Source organism: Nipponia nippon, unplaced genomic scaffold (assembly GCF_047370975.1).
Source record: "Nipponia nippon isolate SJK-2023a ecotype South Korea unplaced genomic scaffold, ASM4737097v1 scaffold_3, whole genome shotgun sequence".
Taxonomy (NCBI): domain Eukaryota; kingdom Metazoa; phylum Chordata; class Aves; order Pelecaniformes; family Threskiornithidae; genus Nipponia; species Nipponia nippon.
Window position 1 is genome coordinate 108,725,752 of NW_028262347.1, and position 19,065 is coordinate 108,744,816.

The following is a 19,065-nucleotide window of genomic DNA, read 5'->3' on the forward strand; positions in this document are numbered from 1 at the left end:
TTGCAAATATATCTGCTTAGGTTTAGTGCAATTGCTTGGATTTTTTGTTTGTTTGGGTTTGGGTTTTTTTGTTTAAAAGCTAAGTCATTTATGGAGTGGTTGTATCATCTTTACCAGTTAAGATGATTTACTGGCAATGGCAAGACTAGTCCTTCAGTTTTTGTTTTGGAAGCCTGTTTTTGGCTACCTTTTATTTTTCTTTGGTTACTGGTTTACAATTGGAGCAGCGTGCTGCCAGTACTTTAAGCAAGGAGTGTTGCTCTATTCCCTGAGAAAACTGTGAACAGATGAGCAATTGGATTTCAAACCTAGAAGTTACTTCTGAGAAGCAGCACTGTGAATTCTATGCACAAGTCAAGAAAGAGTGAGTTAGCAGTATTCAGATTTGGGATGACTCGTAGAGAGAGATGAATTAACTCTGTCTCTTCTGGTGGTGACAGAATTGCATCAAAACCTTTTGAAGGCTCACCAGATTTTCCCCTGTTATAAAGCGAAAAGGGCAAATGACATGGTTTTGTTAAATGGCTTTTCTCTCAGAGGATGTCCTGAAGGCCTGCACAGGATTTGATGCTGTGTATCTGGCTCTCCAAATGCCATTATGCAGCTTAATGCTGAGACCCTGGGCTCAAAAACTTCTATCAACCAGATCCGCAAATACATCTATTTATGCTTAGTGTGGATGCTGATTTAAACAAAGGAAAACAATGGTCATCCAAAGCTGGAAAACGTGGCTATAAATATTGAAAGTGACACAATTTTAATATGATAAAAGGAAACAAGTTTTGGTGGTTTTTTTGGTTGGTTTTTTTGGTTTTTTTGTGGTTTTTTTTTTAATCTCTACCCATGCGAAGCAATGCTTGGAGAGTTTGAAGGACATCTTAAAATGAGATCTTATATACAAAAATAAAATGAAAAAAACCAGCCTTCTAAAATAGCAGCCATTAAACAGGTCTGAAGGCTTCTGTTAAAAAAATACAGTGTAGATGTACTTATAAGATCATCTCATGGAATTTAAATGTGATCAATGCTGCTAATAAAAGGAGATTTTTGACCACTCAGAAAGAATGAAGGTGACACGATTTGCCACCAGGAGATGAATTTAATAACAGTAGAACATACCAATCTCTGTGAGGGCCCACTTGGGGAACTGCAAGCAGTTTTTCATTAAAATAGACAGGGGGAAAAAAAGAGGGATTAACGAGAAAAGAATTTTCTACTATAAGTGGAGAATGTTGTGCTAACAAGTTCTCCAGGGAAAGAGACAGGACAGAAACCATAAAAAAAAAATTCTTACGTGTTTGTCAGCGTTCATTCTGTATGTTTCCAAAGTGCATAGATACTAAGCTCACTACACACAGACATAATATTCTGTGATTCCTTCCAAAAGAACTTAGACAGTTTATAGGATAGTTAAACATAACTTAACAGCATAAGCAATCAGCACAAAATATAATGCAAACTTTCAACTGCATTTATTAATTGAAATTCAAGGACAAAGCACATCTTACCTCTAAATGAAAAAACACTTAATGCAGCCATAGTTTTTTATGTTTGAATGTTAAAATGATTATGGATTGACCTTACACAAAAATATCTATAGATATGCAAATTCAAAGACACACATGCTCTATCAGTACACAACAAGCAAACTGGGCAGCCTAGATCTTAAGGACAGGGCAAAATTAGTAAAACTACTGGTAGGGCAATGGTAACCTAACTACAGTTGCTAGGCCAGAATCTTTCTGTCTTACCTTATTCATTAAATCCTTAGCAAAACAAATGACAGTTAATGGGAAAATTGTTGGCAATCAACTGGAAATATGAAGTGCCTTGCAATGATGAGGTCTTATTCCACCTCACCCACCTTTTAATATCTATGCCAGAGGGGACATTATAATAGGATAGGCTACATATTGCATCAAGAGAAAAAAAATGAAGTACAGAAAACAGAACTACTCTCAATAGGATTAGTCCTCTTTATCCCATAAATACAAGAAATCACCCTCCTTTGTTTCAGTGTACACTGAAAAACCACCAAATACCTAAAGTTCAAGTTGCAGCTGCTTTGGAATCTCTGATGACTTTTTGTTCTATTTTGTTTTGTTTCTCTTTCAAAAATTTCTGCATAGAAGCCCCAAGTGACTAGGCGGCATTACACTGGCTGAATTAACGGCACAAGGCAACCTATACAAGATTATTCTTTGGTGACAATGTTTTCTTCAGAAAGTGTATTGGGTTTGCCTGGCAAGGTTTTGGTAGTGGGGGGGCTACAGGGGTAACTTCTGTGAGAAGCTGCTAGAAGCTTCCCCTATGTCTGACAGAGCCAATGCCAGCCGGCTCCAAGACAGACCCGCTGCTGGCCAAGGCCGAGCCCATCAGCAATGGTGGTAGCACCTCTGGGATAACAAATTTAAGAATGTATTTAAGAAGTGGAAAAAAGTTGATGGGCAACAGCAATTGCAGCGGGAGAGAAGAGTGAGAATATGTGAGAGGAACAACTCTGCAGACACCAAGGTCAGCGAAGAAGGAGGGGGAGGAGGTGCTCCAGGCGCTGGAGCAGAGATTCCCCTGCAGCCCATGGAGGTTAACGGTGGAGCAGATATCCACCTACAACCCATGAAGGACCCCACACCGGAGTATGTGGATGCCCAAAGAAGGCTGTGACCCCATGGGAAGCCCACGCTGGAGCAGGCTCCTGGCAGAACCTGTGGACCCATCAAGAGAAGAGCCCATGCTGGAGTAGGTTTGCTGGCAGGACTTGTGACCCCCATGGGGGACCCACGCTGGAGCAGTTTGTGAAGAACTGCAGCCCATGGGAAGGACTCATGTTGGAGCAGTTCATGGAGGACTGTATCCCGTGGGAGGGACCCCACGCTGGAGCAGGGGAAGAGTGTGAGGAGTCCTCCCCTGAGGAGGAAGGAGGAGCAGAGACAGCGTGTGATGAACTGACCGCAACCCCCATTCCCCGTCCCCCTGTGCCACTCGGGGGGAGGAGGTAGAGAAATTGGGAGTGAAGTTAAGCCCGGGAAGAAGGGAGGGGTGGGGGGAAGGTGTTTTAAGATTTGGTTTTATTTCTCATTACTCTTCTCTGATTTGATTGGTAATAAATTAAATTAATTTTCCAGTCAAGTCTGTTTTGCCCATGACGGTAATTGCTGAGTGATCTCCCTGTCCTTATCTCGACCCATGAGCCTTTCGTTATATTTTCTCTCCCCTGTCCAGCTAAGGAGGGGGAGTGATAGAGTGGCTTTGGTGGGCACCTGGCATCCAGCCAGGGTCAACCCACCACAGAAAGAAAACCCCAAATCACCCCCGAAGCACACACATTTGCTTCTATTCTAAACCAAAAAAGCTACGCAGTCAGACTCAGTCAATGAAATAATTTCTGCTATATTTTATGTATATGAATACCAAAGCTTGGTTCTTCAGTGTACACAACCATCTGGTGCTTGAAAGAAGTACCTGGTGCTCAACCACCACCAGAGCATGAAGGATCTCTAAACATCTCTACACCTGTCCCCAGTGCCACAGCGCAGGAGGGTTTCTGGTGTAGGGCCATTCAGTGGCCTGACACCAAACCATCTTTGCAGTCAGCACAGCTAGTCCAGCTGTTGGGATCTTGTTTTAGAGCTTACTAGGGTCATTATGACATAAAACAGCCTGAGCAAGGATCAGAATTTTGACTAATTTATCTTAGGGATAAGTCTCAGTCATCTTGAGTTTCCTGACATTACGTGTATAAGTTGTCTTCAGCAATTTCATTTTTACATGCTGGTTTTTCATTAACACCACATGTGTCTGCCTTAAAACTGAAAAAGGACTAAGGCCTTTTGAGTAATATGGCAGAGAGGGTACGGTTTTTGCTCTGCCAAGGACATCAGATGTGACTATACAAGTCACTTGGTATTTTTGCTTTGTTTCCTCTTTTCAAAATCCTTCAGAATTTTTGTATAGACAAATGTAGGAACAACTAGGAGAACTTCACCTACTAATGAGATGAGGAGCCATATATAGAACGAAAACTACAACATTTTTTATTTTAGGATTATATTATACTTGGCTTACAAATGTTAGCATGCTAACTGTTGAAATTACAATTGTCTATGCTTAGTATGCATCACCTACTATCTACTTTAATTTTTTCAGATATAAGCTTAAGTACTTCTGCCACTTCTGAAAAATGTCAGAGAAAATACAGCTTGTGCAGATAAGTCGTTGCCATATATTAGAAACGGTCAAGTTCCCAGTGATCATTTTAACAAGTAGTATTGTGTATATAAAGGACATATGAATTCTAAAAAGATAATTGAGTAATTTATGCTTTGTAACATTCTTAATACTGCTTTTATATTACTAAACTACACAACTTGAAAATGTACCACAAAATATCTCTATCGCAGAATAAAAACAAATAAATCATACAAACATTTTAGATTAAACTAGCTGTTTTGCTCGAAAGGGGAGACGTTACACAAACTGGAGCTTAATCTGTTGAAAGCTTCTGGTGCAGTTAAGCTTAGCTTGTCATTTCATAACTTAATAAAAGATGCATCTGAAAGAGAATATTGATGCTTCTCACGTACTGAGGTATTTCAGATCATACCGATAACATAAAAAACAGTGTTTATCTGCTCAGTGTTAGAATTGAATTCTTAACAGTTCAGAATTGGTTTAGAGTCAAAAATGAGAATGAGTGCAGCTTTGCCCTCATCCCTTTTGTTTTAAAATGCTTCATTTATAGTGATTTTAATGTAACTTTTCAGACATAGTCATATAACAGATGAGATATACCATACCTTAAATGTAGAAAGTCCATAAAGTCTTGCAGTGTGAACAGTCACTTGTGAAATATTTGTAATGTTAGATATAAAATCCTCAAGGTATTTACAGGCTTGTTCCAGGTGTGTTGTGTTTATGATGATTTGAACAAGCTACAGGAGACAAAAAAAATCTTGTAAAAATCCTTTTTGTATCACCCACTGTCATTTGATTTTGTAAATGGTTACTTCTTTCAGCAACAATGCTACTAGAAATTAATTACAGTATTTCAGGTTACCACCTATTACCTGTTAGTTTTCTAGTTTGCTTTCAAACACCACTAAGGAGTAATACTACAGTTTACATACAGATGATGCCATTTTAAAAATGAAGACTGCAGACACCTACACAGTGAAAGAAATCCAATTGATATTTTAGAATTAAAGAAGGGAAAAATAAAGGAAAATATATTGCCAAAAGCAAACCACTAATTTGTACCATAAAAATATTTTTTAAAAAATTTACTGCTATAAAAAAAAAAAATCACTATCTTGTCTGCAGAATGATGCATTCTGAAGTTAGGGAATTTAAAAAATAAGGTTGTCAACTCCTTACCCCCCCAACAATGGTAACAATCTGCTTATACATGATAGAAATGTTTTTATAAGCAGGACCTACATTCGCATTCAGTTCACAAATTAGACAACATACATAATGCACAGTAACTGAAATATCAGTATATTGTATCTTAATTCTCACTGCATACTGTCTATTTTAGTGAACAGTAATGTAATGCTTGGTAAAAGAATTTTTCTCTTTTTTAACATTTTTCTCATAAAACATATTGACTTGATAATGAAACACCTCAAAAAATACTACTGAATTTATTTTCATATCCTTGAAAATATTCCTGTACCAATTGCAAGAACATAGAAAACTACATCTCAGAAAAATTGTATGGCTTGTCTTACTAACATGGCAATATACAATTTATAGAGTTCTTTCCTCATCTTTTTCTTCTTGATTTCATCTATACAAGAGGTTCTTGCAGTTTAAAAACAAGATTCAGTATGACATAACACTGCTCTAATGGCAACAGTCTAAGTCCTTCTCAGCATGTTTCAGTAGGTACCTGCTATCTCCTGACATTGCATGCTCCTGCAGTGAATGTTCAGAGTGATTCACTGTCTCACCCTATCTTATTCTATCCAATAAACAAATTAAACCAAGAATCCTGATGAAGAAACAACATGCACAAACCTACTAAAATATTTTAATTGCAATTACTATAGAAAAATTTTCATGTGTTAGAGTGAACTTGAGATTTTAGATTACTTGATCTGGGAGGTTTACTCTGAAATGTTACACAGTTCATGTGAGATCTTCTTCCCCCCCACCTTTTTTTTTTTTTTAACAGGAAGAAAAAGAAGCTAAACAATGTGCTACTAATGCCTAGACAGGAGCAGAAGACACGAACCATGCTCTGTATGCAACCAAAGAAGTAAGAGTCTTTCACTTATTTCTTGCAAATCTCTGTTTATCATACAGGAGACAGAACTCTCTCATTGTCACCTCTCTCTCAAAAGGCATCTCTGTGTAAATATACTCCCAACTAGACCCAACACTGTATTGTTATTATTTATGTAACAGATATTGATGCTTTTTCATACTTCCATCTTTCACCTTTTTAAATTTTCAACTTTGAAGCAAACACTACTTGGTTTTCTTACACAAATCTTAATACCACGGTATATTTACATTTACAAGAATAGTTTTAATACTAATTGTCTTAAAACCACGATTTTTAAAACTTACCTCGGTTAAACCTATATGAGGTTTTTTAATTAGGTTCTGTAAACAACTACTTAGAGTTCTTGTAAGCAGCAGATTTGTAGATTTTCTGAGCATATCATCTATTTCTGTTGAGCTGAAAAAAAGTTTATTTTTATAACTATGCTGTACATGACAATACTTTGACAGTAATAGTTAATATTTTTATTTTTTCCCCTGCAAAGCAAACTTTTCATGTTAAGAATTCCCTATGTGCATTTAATTTCTGGTTGCTCCAAGTCTTCGGTGCTCTAACACACACAACACCTCTTTCACTTACCAAATTATCCATTAACTGAATTTCAACACTGAAGCAAAACCTTTTTTTTTTTTTTTTTTTTTTTTTAGATTTTGGACATGTTTATTGACACAGCAGTTCAGAAAGAGTAATTTGTGGGTTTTAATGAGTTACTGAGGAGGTCAACATGTGCTCATTAGTACGTGTAAATTATAAACAGTATCAATTAAGAACGTGTGAAAGCGAGTCATTTACATCTTTAACAGTGCAGAAGTGGGCGACCAGTCACAAATACCTTCCAGATTTCAGATCTATCAATGTTATTTTATGTAATTAAAACTAAGCTTTTGAAGGCCACAAGAGGAAAGGAAAAGGGAGAACTGTGATGTTTTCCATCAGAAAAAGGTGGGATGGAAGAGGGAATGAGCATGCAGACAGCACGTTTTGTTGCAGGAGAAATCATTGCTAAAGAAAATCAAAGCACTGAGAAGGGAAAGACCGTTTGAAGTAATCAGGGATGCTACACAATTATTTCTGAAATGGTCAGTACCAAAGCATATTTTTCAAATCTTACATGCTTTCTTAAATAAATTAAATCTCCAGATTATTCGAAGCACCCAATATCGTTTAAAAACCCCCAGCAGTGTTTTAGACTGCTTACCATGCCAAGCTACCTTCACCCATACAGACATACACATATTGTATACAACATATATACACATACAGAATATATGCTGTATCATTGGGAATCATAGATTAGATATAAAGAATTAAATATGTACATTATATGTAAATTATGAAACAAGCACAGCTAGCAAGCACACAAGAAAATATATTTTCAATTTAATATATTTTTTAGGTCACCTGGAAGTTATAGGTTACCTTATAGTCACATTCCTGATACTTTAAGCTTACCTGCGGTGAAGCGACTCTGAAAACTTAAGGCTTGCATAAATAAATTCCTTAACCTGGATATAAATCTGAGGCACTGACTGAGACATTGGAAGCTTCTTTGGAAAGGATTGCTGTGGAAATAAAAGATAATACTATCTTACAATTGAAACTGATTCTAAGGAGAGCTTGGTGTTAAAGGCAATAATTAGAAAGCCACTTAGCACTATCAATATTTTAATCTATCTTAAGCTTTTCTGTTTTTCATCAAATGCAAATAATGGTATGTGTCAGGCTGACTTGTACATCTGTTTAAATAGCTTATAAGCAAAAGAGAACTTTATCACTTATTTAAATTACAATAAAGTTTGGAGACTTTATGTAATTTAAGATCCCTCTGTAGAAAGCCATTTACAAACACATTAAAAAACAGGTCTCGAACCACTTTTAATCTGAATGAACAAGACAGATGTAAGTGGGCTGAGAGGTTCAAAAATGCAAACATTTTATTGCCAAAGAAAGCAGTGCAAAAAAAAAAAAAAAGGTTTGAGATGTTCAATACATCTGGAATTTTCAAAGCATCTTGAGTATGTTTAGGCATGTATATTTGCTGTCATATATTTACTTTCTCTTGATGGCTCAAAAAACCAAAGCAGCTTGAATTAATTTCAACAATTCGGATTAACATGTGGGAAGTACTAGTAGTCTGTAAGAATAAAATCATGCTTCTTACTTCAATTTTAAAGCTGATATTGTATTTGGGATGACAAAAAGAAATACATTCAATTAAATCTACACATACCAAATAGATATTTCTGCACTGAATACGTAATTTTTGAAATCTGCAAAACAATTTTCTGTTTGCTCTATGACTAATGCATGAGAAAAATAATTAACAAGTGGTATCATCCCTGGAGAATTTCATTTCTCTAAAAAAAAAAAAAGCATTAATCAACAGTAGGTCAATATTTGTGTATTAAAAAAACAAGACAAAACAGATTACCTTGACATTCTCCTAATCATACCTCTTTATTTAAGATTAGGTGGTGTGACAATTATGTAGTATAAGTGCCGGGCTTTCATGTCATTCAACAGCAATAGTAAACTTTTTTTTAACAATAAAATTTACTTCAAATATGTGTTCATCTGATTTAAGCAATTAATTTTTACAGATAAAACAAGTGCTATTACATACAACTATTTCAGATCATTACAACATTCTGTCAGCAGGGCTTGAGTCTCAACCTTCATATATTCAACAATCTAGGAGAAGCAATTCTTTATCCTCTACAGTGTCTAGCCAATACAGGAGTACACACCACTTTCTGTCTGCTTATTAGAGTAGGCAGCAAGGAAAAAAGACCTGGAGATACAAGCCAATTGTTTCACTTCTGAGTACAGAAAGGGAGTAAAATTAGATGATATAATCAAACCATGATAGTTTGGCACATTCAATTTAAACAGCAGAGTCCAGACAAGACTGTTTTGTCCAGTCAGATTGGATTTACTATGTTAAATACCTAGTAGGTTGTGGTCATAATTCTGCCTAATGTGCTGCAAGCAACTCTTATGATAAACTTACCTGTAAAATGTGAGGGTGATTCATCCTAACCTATAGTTAAAAATGAGACACTCACTCAGGCTTGTCTCTTTCTATACTAAATGGAGAGATACAGACATTTTCAAAGGTGACATTCCCCTTAATCTGTAAAAGGCATCAGAGATGCATCAAATGGAATGAGCCCTCTGGTGTGTCCATTCCTCTCTATCAACTACACAGGCTCCTTTAATGACTAACCTGAACTTACACATCTGTTTTTTTAAATTTTTTTTTAAACATTGAAATGTAGATTAAATTAACCTACCCAATAGGACCTCCCAGTGCCTTATAGCCTGAGGCAACAACAGAGAGGTGAACTGGATGAGATTATAAACAGCAACCAACAGAAGTGATGTTGGAGCATTTATAAAGTTTCCCCTCCACGTGGATTCCCTGCTATCTAATAACACATAAGGTAATACTGCAGCCTTTGTTTCAACAAGGATACTTAATGATTCTTTCCCGTCTATCCCATTGCCTAGTTGACAAAACTTTTAGGAACTCAATTATCTTTGAGACTTCTGCCCCTTTGCTAAATTTGGTTGAAGTCAACTAAACTGCTTCAAAAATTGCCAGGACGCAAGAAAAAAAACCTCAGACTGCTTTATTTCTAATGATGTCCTTCTGCTTTACATACAGGTTTGAAAGCTCTTTTCAGAGATATGTAAAAAAATGTTATTCCCGCTTTACAGATGGATTAACAGGGCAGAGAGATGTGAAGTGACTTACCACCACCACGTAGCTGGTCAATGATAGGGTTGGGAACAGAATCCAAACTGATTCCCAGCTTTACTCTCAAGCTCACCAGCCCAAAAAAATAAGCATCAGTGAGATTTTGCCCATAAAATATCTACAAAAAGTGCTGCTCACTATGAAACAGAAATCCCTCCCTGTGTCATAAATCAAAATGAAAATTGTTGGGTACAGAGAATACATTTCCCTTCTGGTGAAACAAGAGCCAAAGCTTTGTATTAATCATATGTATATGATTAATATACATTAATTATATATATTAATATATGTACTACTATATTAATATATTAATACATAATATATTTATTATAAATATATCATATACATTAATATGTGTATATACACATGTAAGTATATATAATCATATATTATTAATATAGATAGAACATACTAATATATTATATTAATCATATACATATATGTCGTTACATATATGTAACTACACATGCCTACACAAGTAACGTCCACACATGCATGCTGAGACATCAGACAGAGTAAGAGAGGCTAGCAGATAAAATTATTTAGTGCAAGTTAAAAACCTTTGCAATTTATTAGCAAGATATGTCATGCTAAATAGTATCCAGGGTATAGCATACTTCCAACACTGTAAGGGATTTCCATTCATTTTATCTTATTTTAGTATTATAATGGCTAAGTAAATGAATTTGATGGAGGAAAGCATCCAGCAAGCACTCTGGAGTCCTATTAAAAAAATCAGCATAAAACCCACCTTTAGTTTTTCATCTTCACTGCAATACTGTATTAATGACATGCAGCTGTTACATTTGCCTGGTAAATCCCTGCTGAATCATTCAATTAGAGTATCTTTTTACTTTTGCAGATATCTGTAGTGATGGATCATGTATAAACCAGCTTCCCTCTACAATAGTTACTCCCACTGTCATGTGGTTCTTAGATTTAGTTCCCATCTACAGACTCCATCGTGGGCCTGTTATTTCTTCGTTGGTATTACCAAAACCATATTTGAAGAGCAAAACATATTAATCACCTTTCTGTGAAAGGAGATTATAGTGAAGGAATGGCTGAGGCTATGAAAGAATATCCTATTGGACTGTTAGTATGGCAGAATTATTTACAGTCTCGTCATGTTTACTTTGCCCCACATGCTCAAACACAAATAATTAATTTTAAAAGTGAAATACAAATGTTGCTGTCTCTAACAGATCCCTGTTTTACACATATTTTTGCAATACTACAGCATATAATATACTATGAGTCACTAAACCCAATGAGTTGCAACAAAATTTAACTAAAGACAGACAGTATTATAATTACATAAAGACTGTATCAATTAAAGTGTATTATTAATTTGTTTACAAAACAATGGGTTTCATTATTCACTCAAACATCAGAGCAAATGACTAAAGCTTTAATTTTCATATTTATTTATGACTATATAATTACACATAAAGAAGGTGATTTAGCCTCTTAATCTACCTAGCTTTTCAAATTTTAATTGCTTTTTAATTATAAAAACCATGACTGTCCCAAGAGTCCTTAATTGGATCTCGGCAAACTTTAATAACATAAAACTTTTCCTTACCTTATCAAGTTCTGGATCTTGAAAAGGAAATTTGCTTATAACTATTTTGTATTCCTCTTCATTTGCTACAGGAATAGGGCTGTAGTTGTCCGCTTCAAAAATATCCCTGGTGAATTAGTTAGTCAAGTAAAAAAAAGGACATGTAACTTATGTACAGTATTTCCCAGTGTTAAAACATGTAAATGAATACAATTTTTACTACCACACTTAGGTGTGCAGCTTCAAAAAGTTATGAGCTGCAATCATCAAAATTTCAGACATTCAAACTATTTTTAGATTAATTTGGAAGTACCTTGTATATGCTAACTCTTTATACTGTGTCTAATCACAGAGAAAAAATAGCTGAAAGCATTTTAATATGTATGACTCAAAGCATAATACAGCAAAGGAACTTTAGATCAATTAGTCTACTCCAGGGTAAACCATAATGAGATACTTAATTATGGCAGTCTACACTTTGCCTACACTAAAGCAGATATTCAGAGTGTCTCACTTAGGTACCACAGCTACATACAATTAATAGTGGCGATTCAGAGAACTTCAACTAAGCACATGTCCACAGCGTTAAGTACTCTCTGGACTTTTCTACCAGTCAAATGACTATACTAGGAGTCTAGAGAGCTTGAGAACCTTAAGTGGACCGTTTAATTTTAGAGTTTTCTGTAATACAATATAACATATTTTATGGTAAACAATTTCTGCACATTTAGACATCACACACTATCTGCAAACAGGCTTTGGAGTACAGTTCCAGGCTGCCATATTCCTGGGTTTACAATTTACTCAATCAAATGACTCCAAAGAATAGGTGGAAACAAAACTGCATTAAAAAACCATGAAGATGTACCAGTAATGTCAGTAGTCTGTCAAGGAGATAGGCTTATCAGCTAACTGTAAACATTAAGACAACCTAAATTAGGAACCTAATGCCCTCCTGCAATAGCGTAGAGTTATTAGGTGCCTAATGAAGAAAAACAGACATCTCTCTCCTGCATGTTTCTCCAATAATGTCCCTTTGGAGACCTTCCTTCTCTCCATTAACTACAAAAGCAGTACTCTATGGCTCTTCTCCTAAATATTAGTTACATGTGATTAATATCTTCGTCCTATCCAACCCGGAATTCATACACAATACTGAGTTAATCAATTCTTCCAAAATTATAACTCTATCAAAAAAATTTGAAGTCAGACAAAAACAATAAATGCAATACACAAGGCACAATTATTTTGAAATACTAACCTGAACAGTCCAGACCACTTTTTAAGAAGTGTTTCATTGTACTGGTCTCTTATCTCAAATAAAAGATCAAATAGTCGGTTCACAGGAAAACCATAGCCCTAAGGTATAAAAATGAAAAGGTTGGATAATTCAAGAAGTAATACACTCAATTCCTATCACATCATTTCACATCTCTGAGATGAGACTTATTATTCAATCTTGTCACTTCTATAAAACAAATTGTAGTACTTTAAACACATAACTACAATTAAAAGATTATATATTAAATTCTTACCAAATACTTTACCCTATGCTCTCAGTTTTCAAGCAGAAATTTGTCCCATTTCTCTGTAACATGTTAACTTCATATTTATGCATATAACTAATCTTTTTTAATCAGTCTGTTAAACATTGCAAGAATACTTGCCAATCACGTTCATTTGGTCTTTCAGCTAGAGAGTTAATGATAACTGGAACGCTATTCTTGCTAAAGATCAGACGTAAAGCATTTATAAAAGACAAAAACGTACACAAATTACAAAGCTAACATTAACTTTGCACAGATATGAATAACTAGATGCTAGCTGGATAGCCCAGAATGCATACATTAAATTGATAATACTGAAAAGGAAGAACCAAGGCAAGAAATACATATATTTTTTAAATATTATTGTGTAAGTTTGTTCTTGATTTGTATATATGATTCAGGAAACCCCAAAGCATTGCACTTACTCACCTAAAGGAAAAATTTGACTCTAGGAATTTCAGTTAAATTACTAATATAATATGTACCTGCAAAGTATCAGCAAATACTACAATGAGATTCTTCAGTTCCAGAACAAGGTCAGGATCACTGCAATATGACTGAAAGTGAGAAATTCTGATTTTGTTAAAAGGATTTAAAATATGGGACATACATTTTCAAAGAATATTAGCACAGAAGGTTAAACTCTCCAGCCTTATCCCTTTACCTGACTGACTGCCTTAGTAAAAAACAACTTAGACTCACTTGTCTTCACTTAGTCCAGCTACATAAAAGTATTTGTTAAATTTTTATATGAACTATCAGTAGTATAAACACTCAGAAAAAGTAAACTAAAATATGAGATTGAATAAATATCAGTATGTTGTACTGAGATTCAAAATCAGCAAATTACATTTATTTCAGTGGAACATAAGCACACATCAAAATGCTTGGCTAAATCAACATCAGAGAGGTTTCCACAGGACATTCTTTTGAACACTAAGCCTGGGTCTCACTAGTGCTAACTGTGCCACCTCAGACAGTCTCCCAGACATATGGTGAAAACACTATAAAATACTTTCTAAATAAATTCAAATTAATTACAAATTTGATGGTAAAAAGTGAAGACATTAAGTTATTTACTCTACTAAATGACTGAAATTTTATTTTCAGAGGTGTGGAGTCATACAACTAAGGCTTTCACCTCAGCTTCACTATTTGCAATACTGAATAAAGTAAAAACATATTTATATTAAAATAACTTAAAGCAGCATGAGAATATAGTATTGATTAGAGACTATATACACCTGTTTTACCTTTCTTTAATTTTTGCTCTTAGCTTACTTTATTAAAGTAAGGATTTGGTCTACAATACCTCATAAGACAACATACACTTATCTAAACATTAGTCTGTACTAGGATGAGTCAAATCTCACAAGAGATTGTGATTGGTTTTGATGGGAGTTATGCATTTTGAGAATAGTCATCAACTACATGACAAGACACCGAAGAGTTCTTTAGAGATTACATTACTTTTACTCCTTAAATTACCATATTCTTACATAGGTGTATAAATCCATATGCAGTGAATTAACTTGCAAAGTATTTAGCTTAAAAAAATGCTGAATATATCTCAATTTATTCCAATCCTCTAAAACAAATTTAAAAGTATGAGAACACCTCATGTACCACTGATCAGTAAAGGGCCTATGATAAAACTATACTTGCAATCTGACCTTTTCGCCATTTTCCTCAGTATATATGAAATGTAAAATATTCCTCGAATTAAAGATTAATCACAATAAAAATAACATTGCATAAAGGAACTGCTTCTAGCAAACATTAAAAAGGGAAAGATAAAACTCTTCTATTTTTTCCCCAATAGTAAAAGCTGTACCAATAGTAGACTCTAAGTAATTTACTGTCAGCCAATCTGAGCGAACAATGGTATTCCACTGGTTTTCACAGAGGAAGAAGAAACAGCATGCAGCTAAATAGCTGCATCATTGGAGCTAAGGCAGAAATGTAACTTTAAGAGACACACTTTGAATGTACTGAAATACTCAGTTGATACAGAATTACATTCTAACATCTGTGAAGATTTTTCTAGTACCTTTACTTCAACATAAACATATTACTACTATAGCATTGAAGAGATAGCTCCAAGGGTTTTGCTGGTGGAGTTTATTTTGGAAACACAGCATTTGGAATGATAATTAGGAACTATTTCCTCGTGGTGCTTTCAGAGCTGAACTATTCAATCTGATCTAATGAAGAGGTCAGTTGAGACTAATGAGGAAGGATTGCAATAATAACAGCAGATTAACTCTGCATATTCTAAACTGCTGGACTAAGAGAAGGTTTGGAAGACCCAGTGAGTTGTAAATCAGTGGAGGATTATGCAAATAGCCCATGGCTGCGGATCACAGCCTGATACTGTTGGGAAAAACAAAAGCTTGGCGGGCTCCCTCCCAAATCTGAGCAATTTTTAGTCACAAGGAAAAGAAAACATGAGAGAGGTGTAATTTTTCACTTTGTTGCTATCCCAGCTTTAAATATAGAAAGCTCTGAAGTAAGAGGATTTAAACTGCAATACTGATAAGACTTCTCACTTACTGAATGTGTTCTAAGAACAGCAATGATCTTGGAAAGGGCCATGTTCCAGAGTTCATCAGTATACGTTCTAGTTACCAATCCTTGGGTCACATGTAAAATGTGGTCTTCTACTACAAAGAAACTAAAACAAAATAATGCTTAAATTATTAAGTTGTTTTCTAATATTAGAGCAAATTTTACCCTTTCACACACAAGCATAGTTAAATCCATCCCCACTCAAGCAGTGACGCTTTCGTAGGTTTGGTGTTCTGCTTTGCCCAGCATGAAGTCAAAATGTGAAAAGTTTGTTTCACGCCAGCTGGAGCCCAGGCTGCTGGAGGTTCCTTGTGGGGCACCGTACTGGTAGGATCTGGATGCTCTTCCCCGCTCAGATCCAGCAACAACCACCCACATGATTTGTGCAGAAACTGAATCTTGCAGAAGAAAATTTTTGGACAATGGGAGAACAGAGGGTGAATTAAGAATCAATACAGTAAAACTGAAATAAATCTCCATTTAGAAAACTTACCCTACAATTTGACTGAAGTATCTTCTATAGCCTTCTACTGTTTCATGCTTTCAGTGAAAAAGAAAACAAGTTTAGGAATAAAAACACTACTAAGTATTAGGTACAACCCAAGTCAATGCAAAAACGAAAGTATTGGTTACCATGCTTGACTGCGGCTGCAGAACTAATCTTGCTTGTTTCCTTCTCTGTTTTCTGTAGTAATTTTCAAATATTTCTCCATCACCCTAAAACAAGACAAAAGTAGTTAAAACAAGAACATTGTCTCAGTATGAAAAAGACACTTCTTAAATTAAGGGTAGAATTCTTTTAAACTAAGCCACATTATTTGCATTTATTCCACACATAAACCTCCAGCTGACACCAGCAAAGTTTTGCATGCATGAAATATGCAGAAATTATATTTTTTTTTAAGTAGCCCACAGAACGTACTGTAAATAAAACTTTTCCTCATGTACCTACATTTTGTCAAACAGTATTATGCATTTTAAACTATATTTATGTTTTTAAACTACAGCTTTCAGAGTATATTAATATTTACAGACAAGGCATATTACTTATTACTTTGTAACTGAAACTCACTGTTTCCTAAAATGTTTGTCTAGGTTATTCAAGAAATTAACTGCATTGTAAACTTAAGTTACAAAAATGTTTCTGTGAATATATGATACACCTGAACACTGCCTGCATTAGCTTTGCCTGAGAAAAAAACACACGAGATTTATTTAATGTTTGCTTATTCTCTTTGGAACTGGTAAACATAATGACTGTGGATTTGGATTTTTCTCCTATCACCGTCCTCGAAGATACAACACCCTCTGTGCCTAATGATTACATTGTGAGGAATTCAAGTGACACCCTACCCATCTCATTAAGATGACCATTCAGTAGAAACCATCTGTCCATTTGAAATCAGTGCTACATTGACTCATCTACCTAATGAACGCAATGTAATTTGTATGCAAGCAGAATAAAGCAGCTTAGGATTTTTAAGGTTTGTTTTTACCCCATGAGCCCATTATTAGGCCAGTGCTATTTAGAATTCCATTACTTGGGCTTCCAAAAATCTTCAAATCAAGTTATTACAGAGATTGTATATTACTAAGTCAGCATTACTTACCCAACTCCTTTATAAGATACAATAAAGAAAGTTTAAATTTAGTATTTGAAGTTCATAATAAATATTTCATCATATTTAGAAATACTGTGAACCTAACAAAATCTAAAAAGTAAAAAAGAGACTTGGCTTAAAAACAAAACCCCATTTGAAACTGAGATACAAATTTACTAGAACAATTTCTGTTGCAGAACTTTACCCAGTGTGCTATAATTCGTACTAACACATACTGATCAGACATACTAACCGTTCACCTCCAGCCCAAATATTCAATGCAGTTTTCAGATGTGCAAAGCCATTATTGAATTCTATTTCCAATGCCAAATCCCTACTCAGTCCTGACACAAACTTCTCAAGTGAAAAAGAGTAGCTGTTCCTCTCAAATCCACACCAAAAATGGAGATGTAAAATATCTCATGATTATTTATAGACCATGCTATCCTATGCAATCAAGATCAGCAATTCAGGCATAACAACTATTTTAAACAGATGTTCTAAAGCAATCAGCAGAATACGGCAACTACCCTCATTCACTCACTGAATAAGCAAAGGAAAGGCAAGATAAAATATATCGAAGAAATGCATGTTTTGTGCAGCTTCCAAAAGTTCATGAGTTTATATCAATAGAAATAATAAATCAATTCAGGCTGGGTTATAAATTCTAGGGATATTGCTTATATAGCAAGTGTTGTTTCATACCATAGTTACATTTATTTTATACTGCTATATAGCATTTAGTTAAAAGGTAACATTACATGCCAAAGAGATCAAGGGTGTTTTCAGCAGAATTTAAATATACAGCATCTCACATAATATAGGGGCTAAAAAAAGCTCTTTATATATATTGCCCAGAAGTTTCTAGTCTAAAGAAAGGTTACTCATCAATAAATACAGTCTATGTTTGGTACGCACTTATCTTGCAATCAGCAGGTTGCAATCACAAGCTATGTAGTATTCTGAGGTATGCAAAATCCTGCTTTCTTCTTCAATATGAAGAAGCAGAGTAGAAAATGTTTGTCCTGCATAAAAATAGAATATTTTCTACAGCTTTGTAGCAGAGAGAGAATTCACTAAGAAGGTGACATTTGCTGTGAGATAAGTCCTTGATATAGAAATGTAATGAATAGCCACCTGGTATCAACTGTCCTCCTTTGCTGTCATCATGAAGTTATCTAAATTCCAAAAAAGATGGTTTACAACAGGAGGTAAACAAGAAGGACTCCAAGAAGTGGTTAATGCACAACTCTTGATAATGCTACCATGGCTTCTTAATTAGATGATGTTGGCAGGAAAGACTGAAGCACTCTTCTGAAGATATCAACAACCCTTTTTGCTAAGGGGCTAAGGGCCTTTGGTATCAAAGAGCACTCCAAGTTGTTTTCTGTTTCCAGTAAATTTGGAAGCTGTCAAACTTTCTGTGCAAACCCAAAGAGCATATCCTTGGATCAGGGATCCAACATCAGGATCCTTGTCAGAGTGAAAAACATAATCACATATTACTTTTAAATGCCATCTATCAATTTTACTTCCTGTTCTTTTATTATACTAAAGGAACAATAAGCAGATGTTGTCAACTGGTGTATTTAACTTTACATATTCTTTTTCATATGCTGTTTCACATACTTCCTCTGTAAAAAGAAATGGTCTACTCTTTTTTAATAGTTCTGGCAGCCTGTCTTTCTGTCCCTCCTGTTCTTTTCATTGGGATTAATAATTACTGATGTAATTAC

The 19,065-nt window shown here is 35.0% G+C and overlaps 1 protein-coding gene across 8 annotated transcripts in view; it reads right to left on the reverse strand.

Moving 5' to 3' along the window:
• The window catches only part of EXOC6 (exocyst complex component 6), a 98,324-nt gene that overhangs the window by 44,770 nt on the left and 34,489 nt on the right, over positions 1-19,065 (reverse strand). For all 8 annotated transcript variants that reach the window (XR_015706299.1, XR_015706300.1, XM_087764587.1 and 5 more), the window contains exons 9-17: positions 16,362-16,445; positions 16,222-16,268; positions 15,714-15,834; positions 13,646-13,717; positions 12,875-12,972; positions 11,635-11,740; positions 7,742-7,851; positions 6,574-6,685; positions 4,797-4,931 (exon numbers count right to left, since the gene is read on the reverse strand). Coding sequence is in view for 6 of the 8 variants with exons in the window: in XM_087764587.1 (XP_087620713.1) it covers positions 4,797-4,931; positions 6,574-6,685; positions 7,742-7,851; positions 11,635-11,740; positions 12,875-12,972; positions 13,646-13,717; positions 15,714-15,834; positions 16,222-16,268; positions 16,362-16,445 (885 nt within the window). In the remaining 2 variants the exon portion in view is untranslated. The remainder of the gene's footprint in view (positions 1-4,796; positions 4,932-6,573; positions 6,686-7,741; positions 7,852-11,634; positions 11,741-12,874; positions 12,973-13,645; positions 13,718-15,713; positions 15,835-16,221; positions 16,269-16,361; positions 16,446-19,065) is intronic.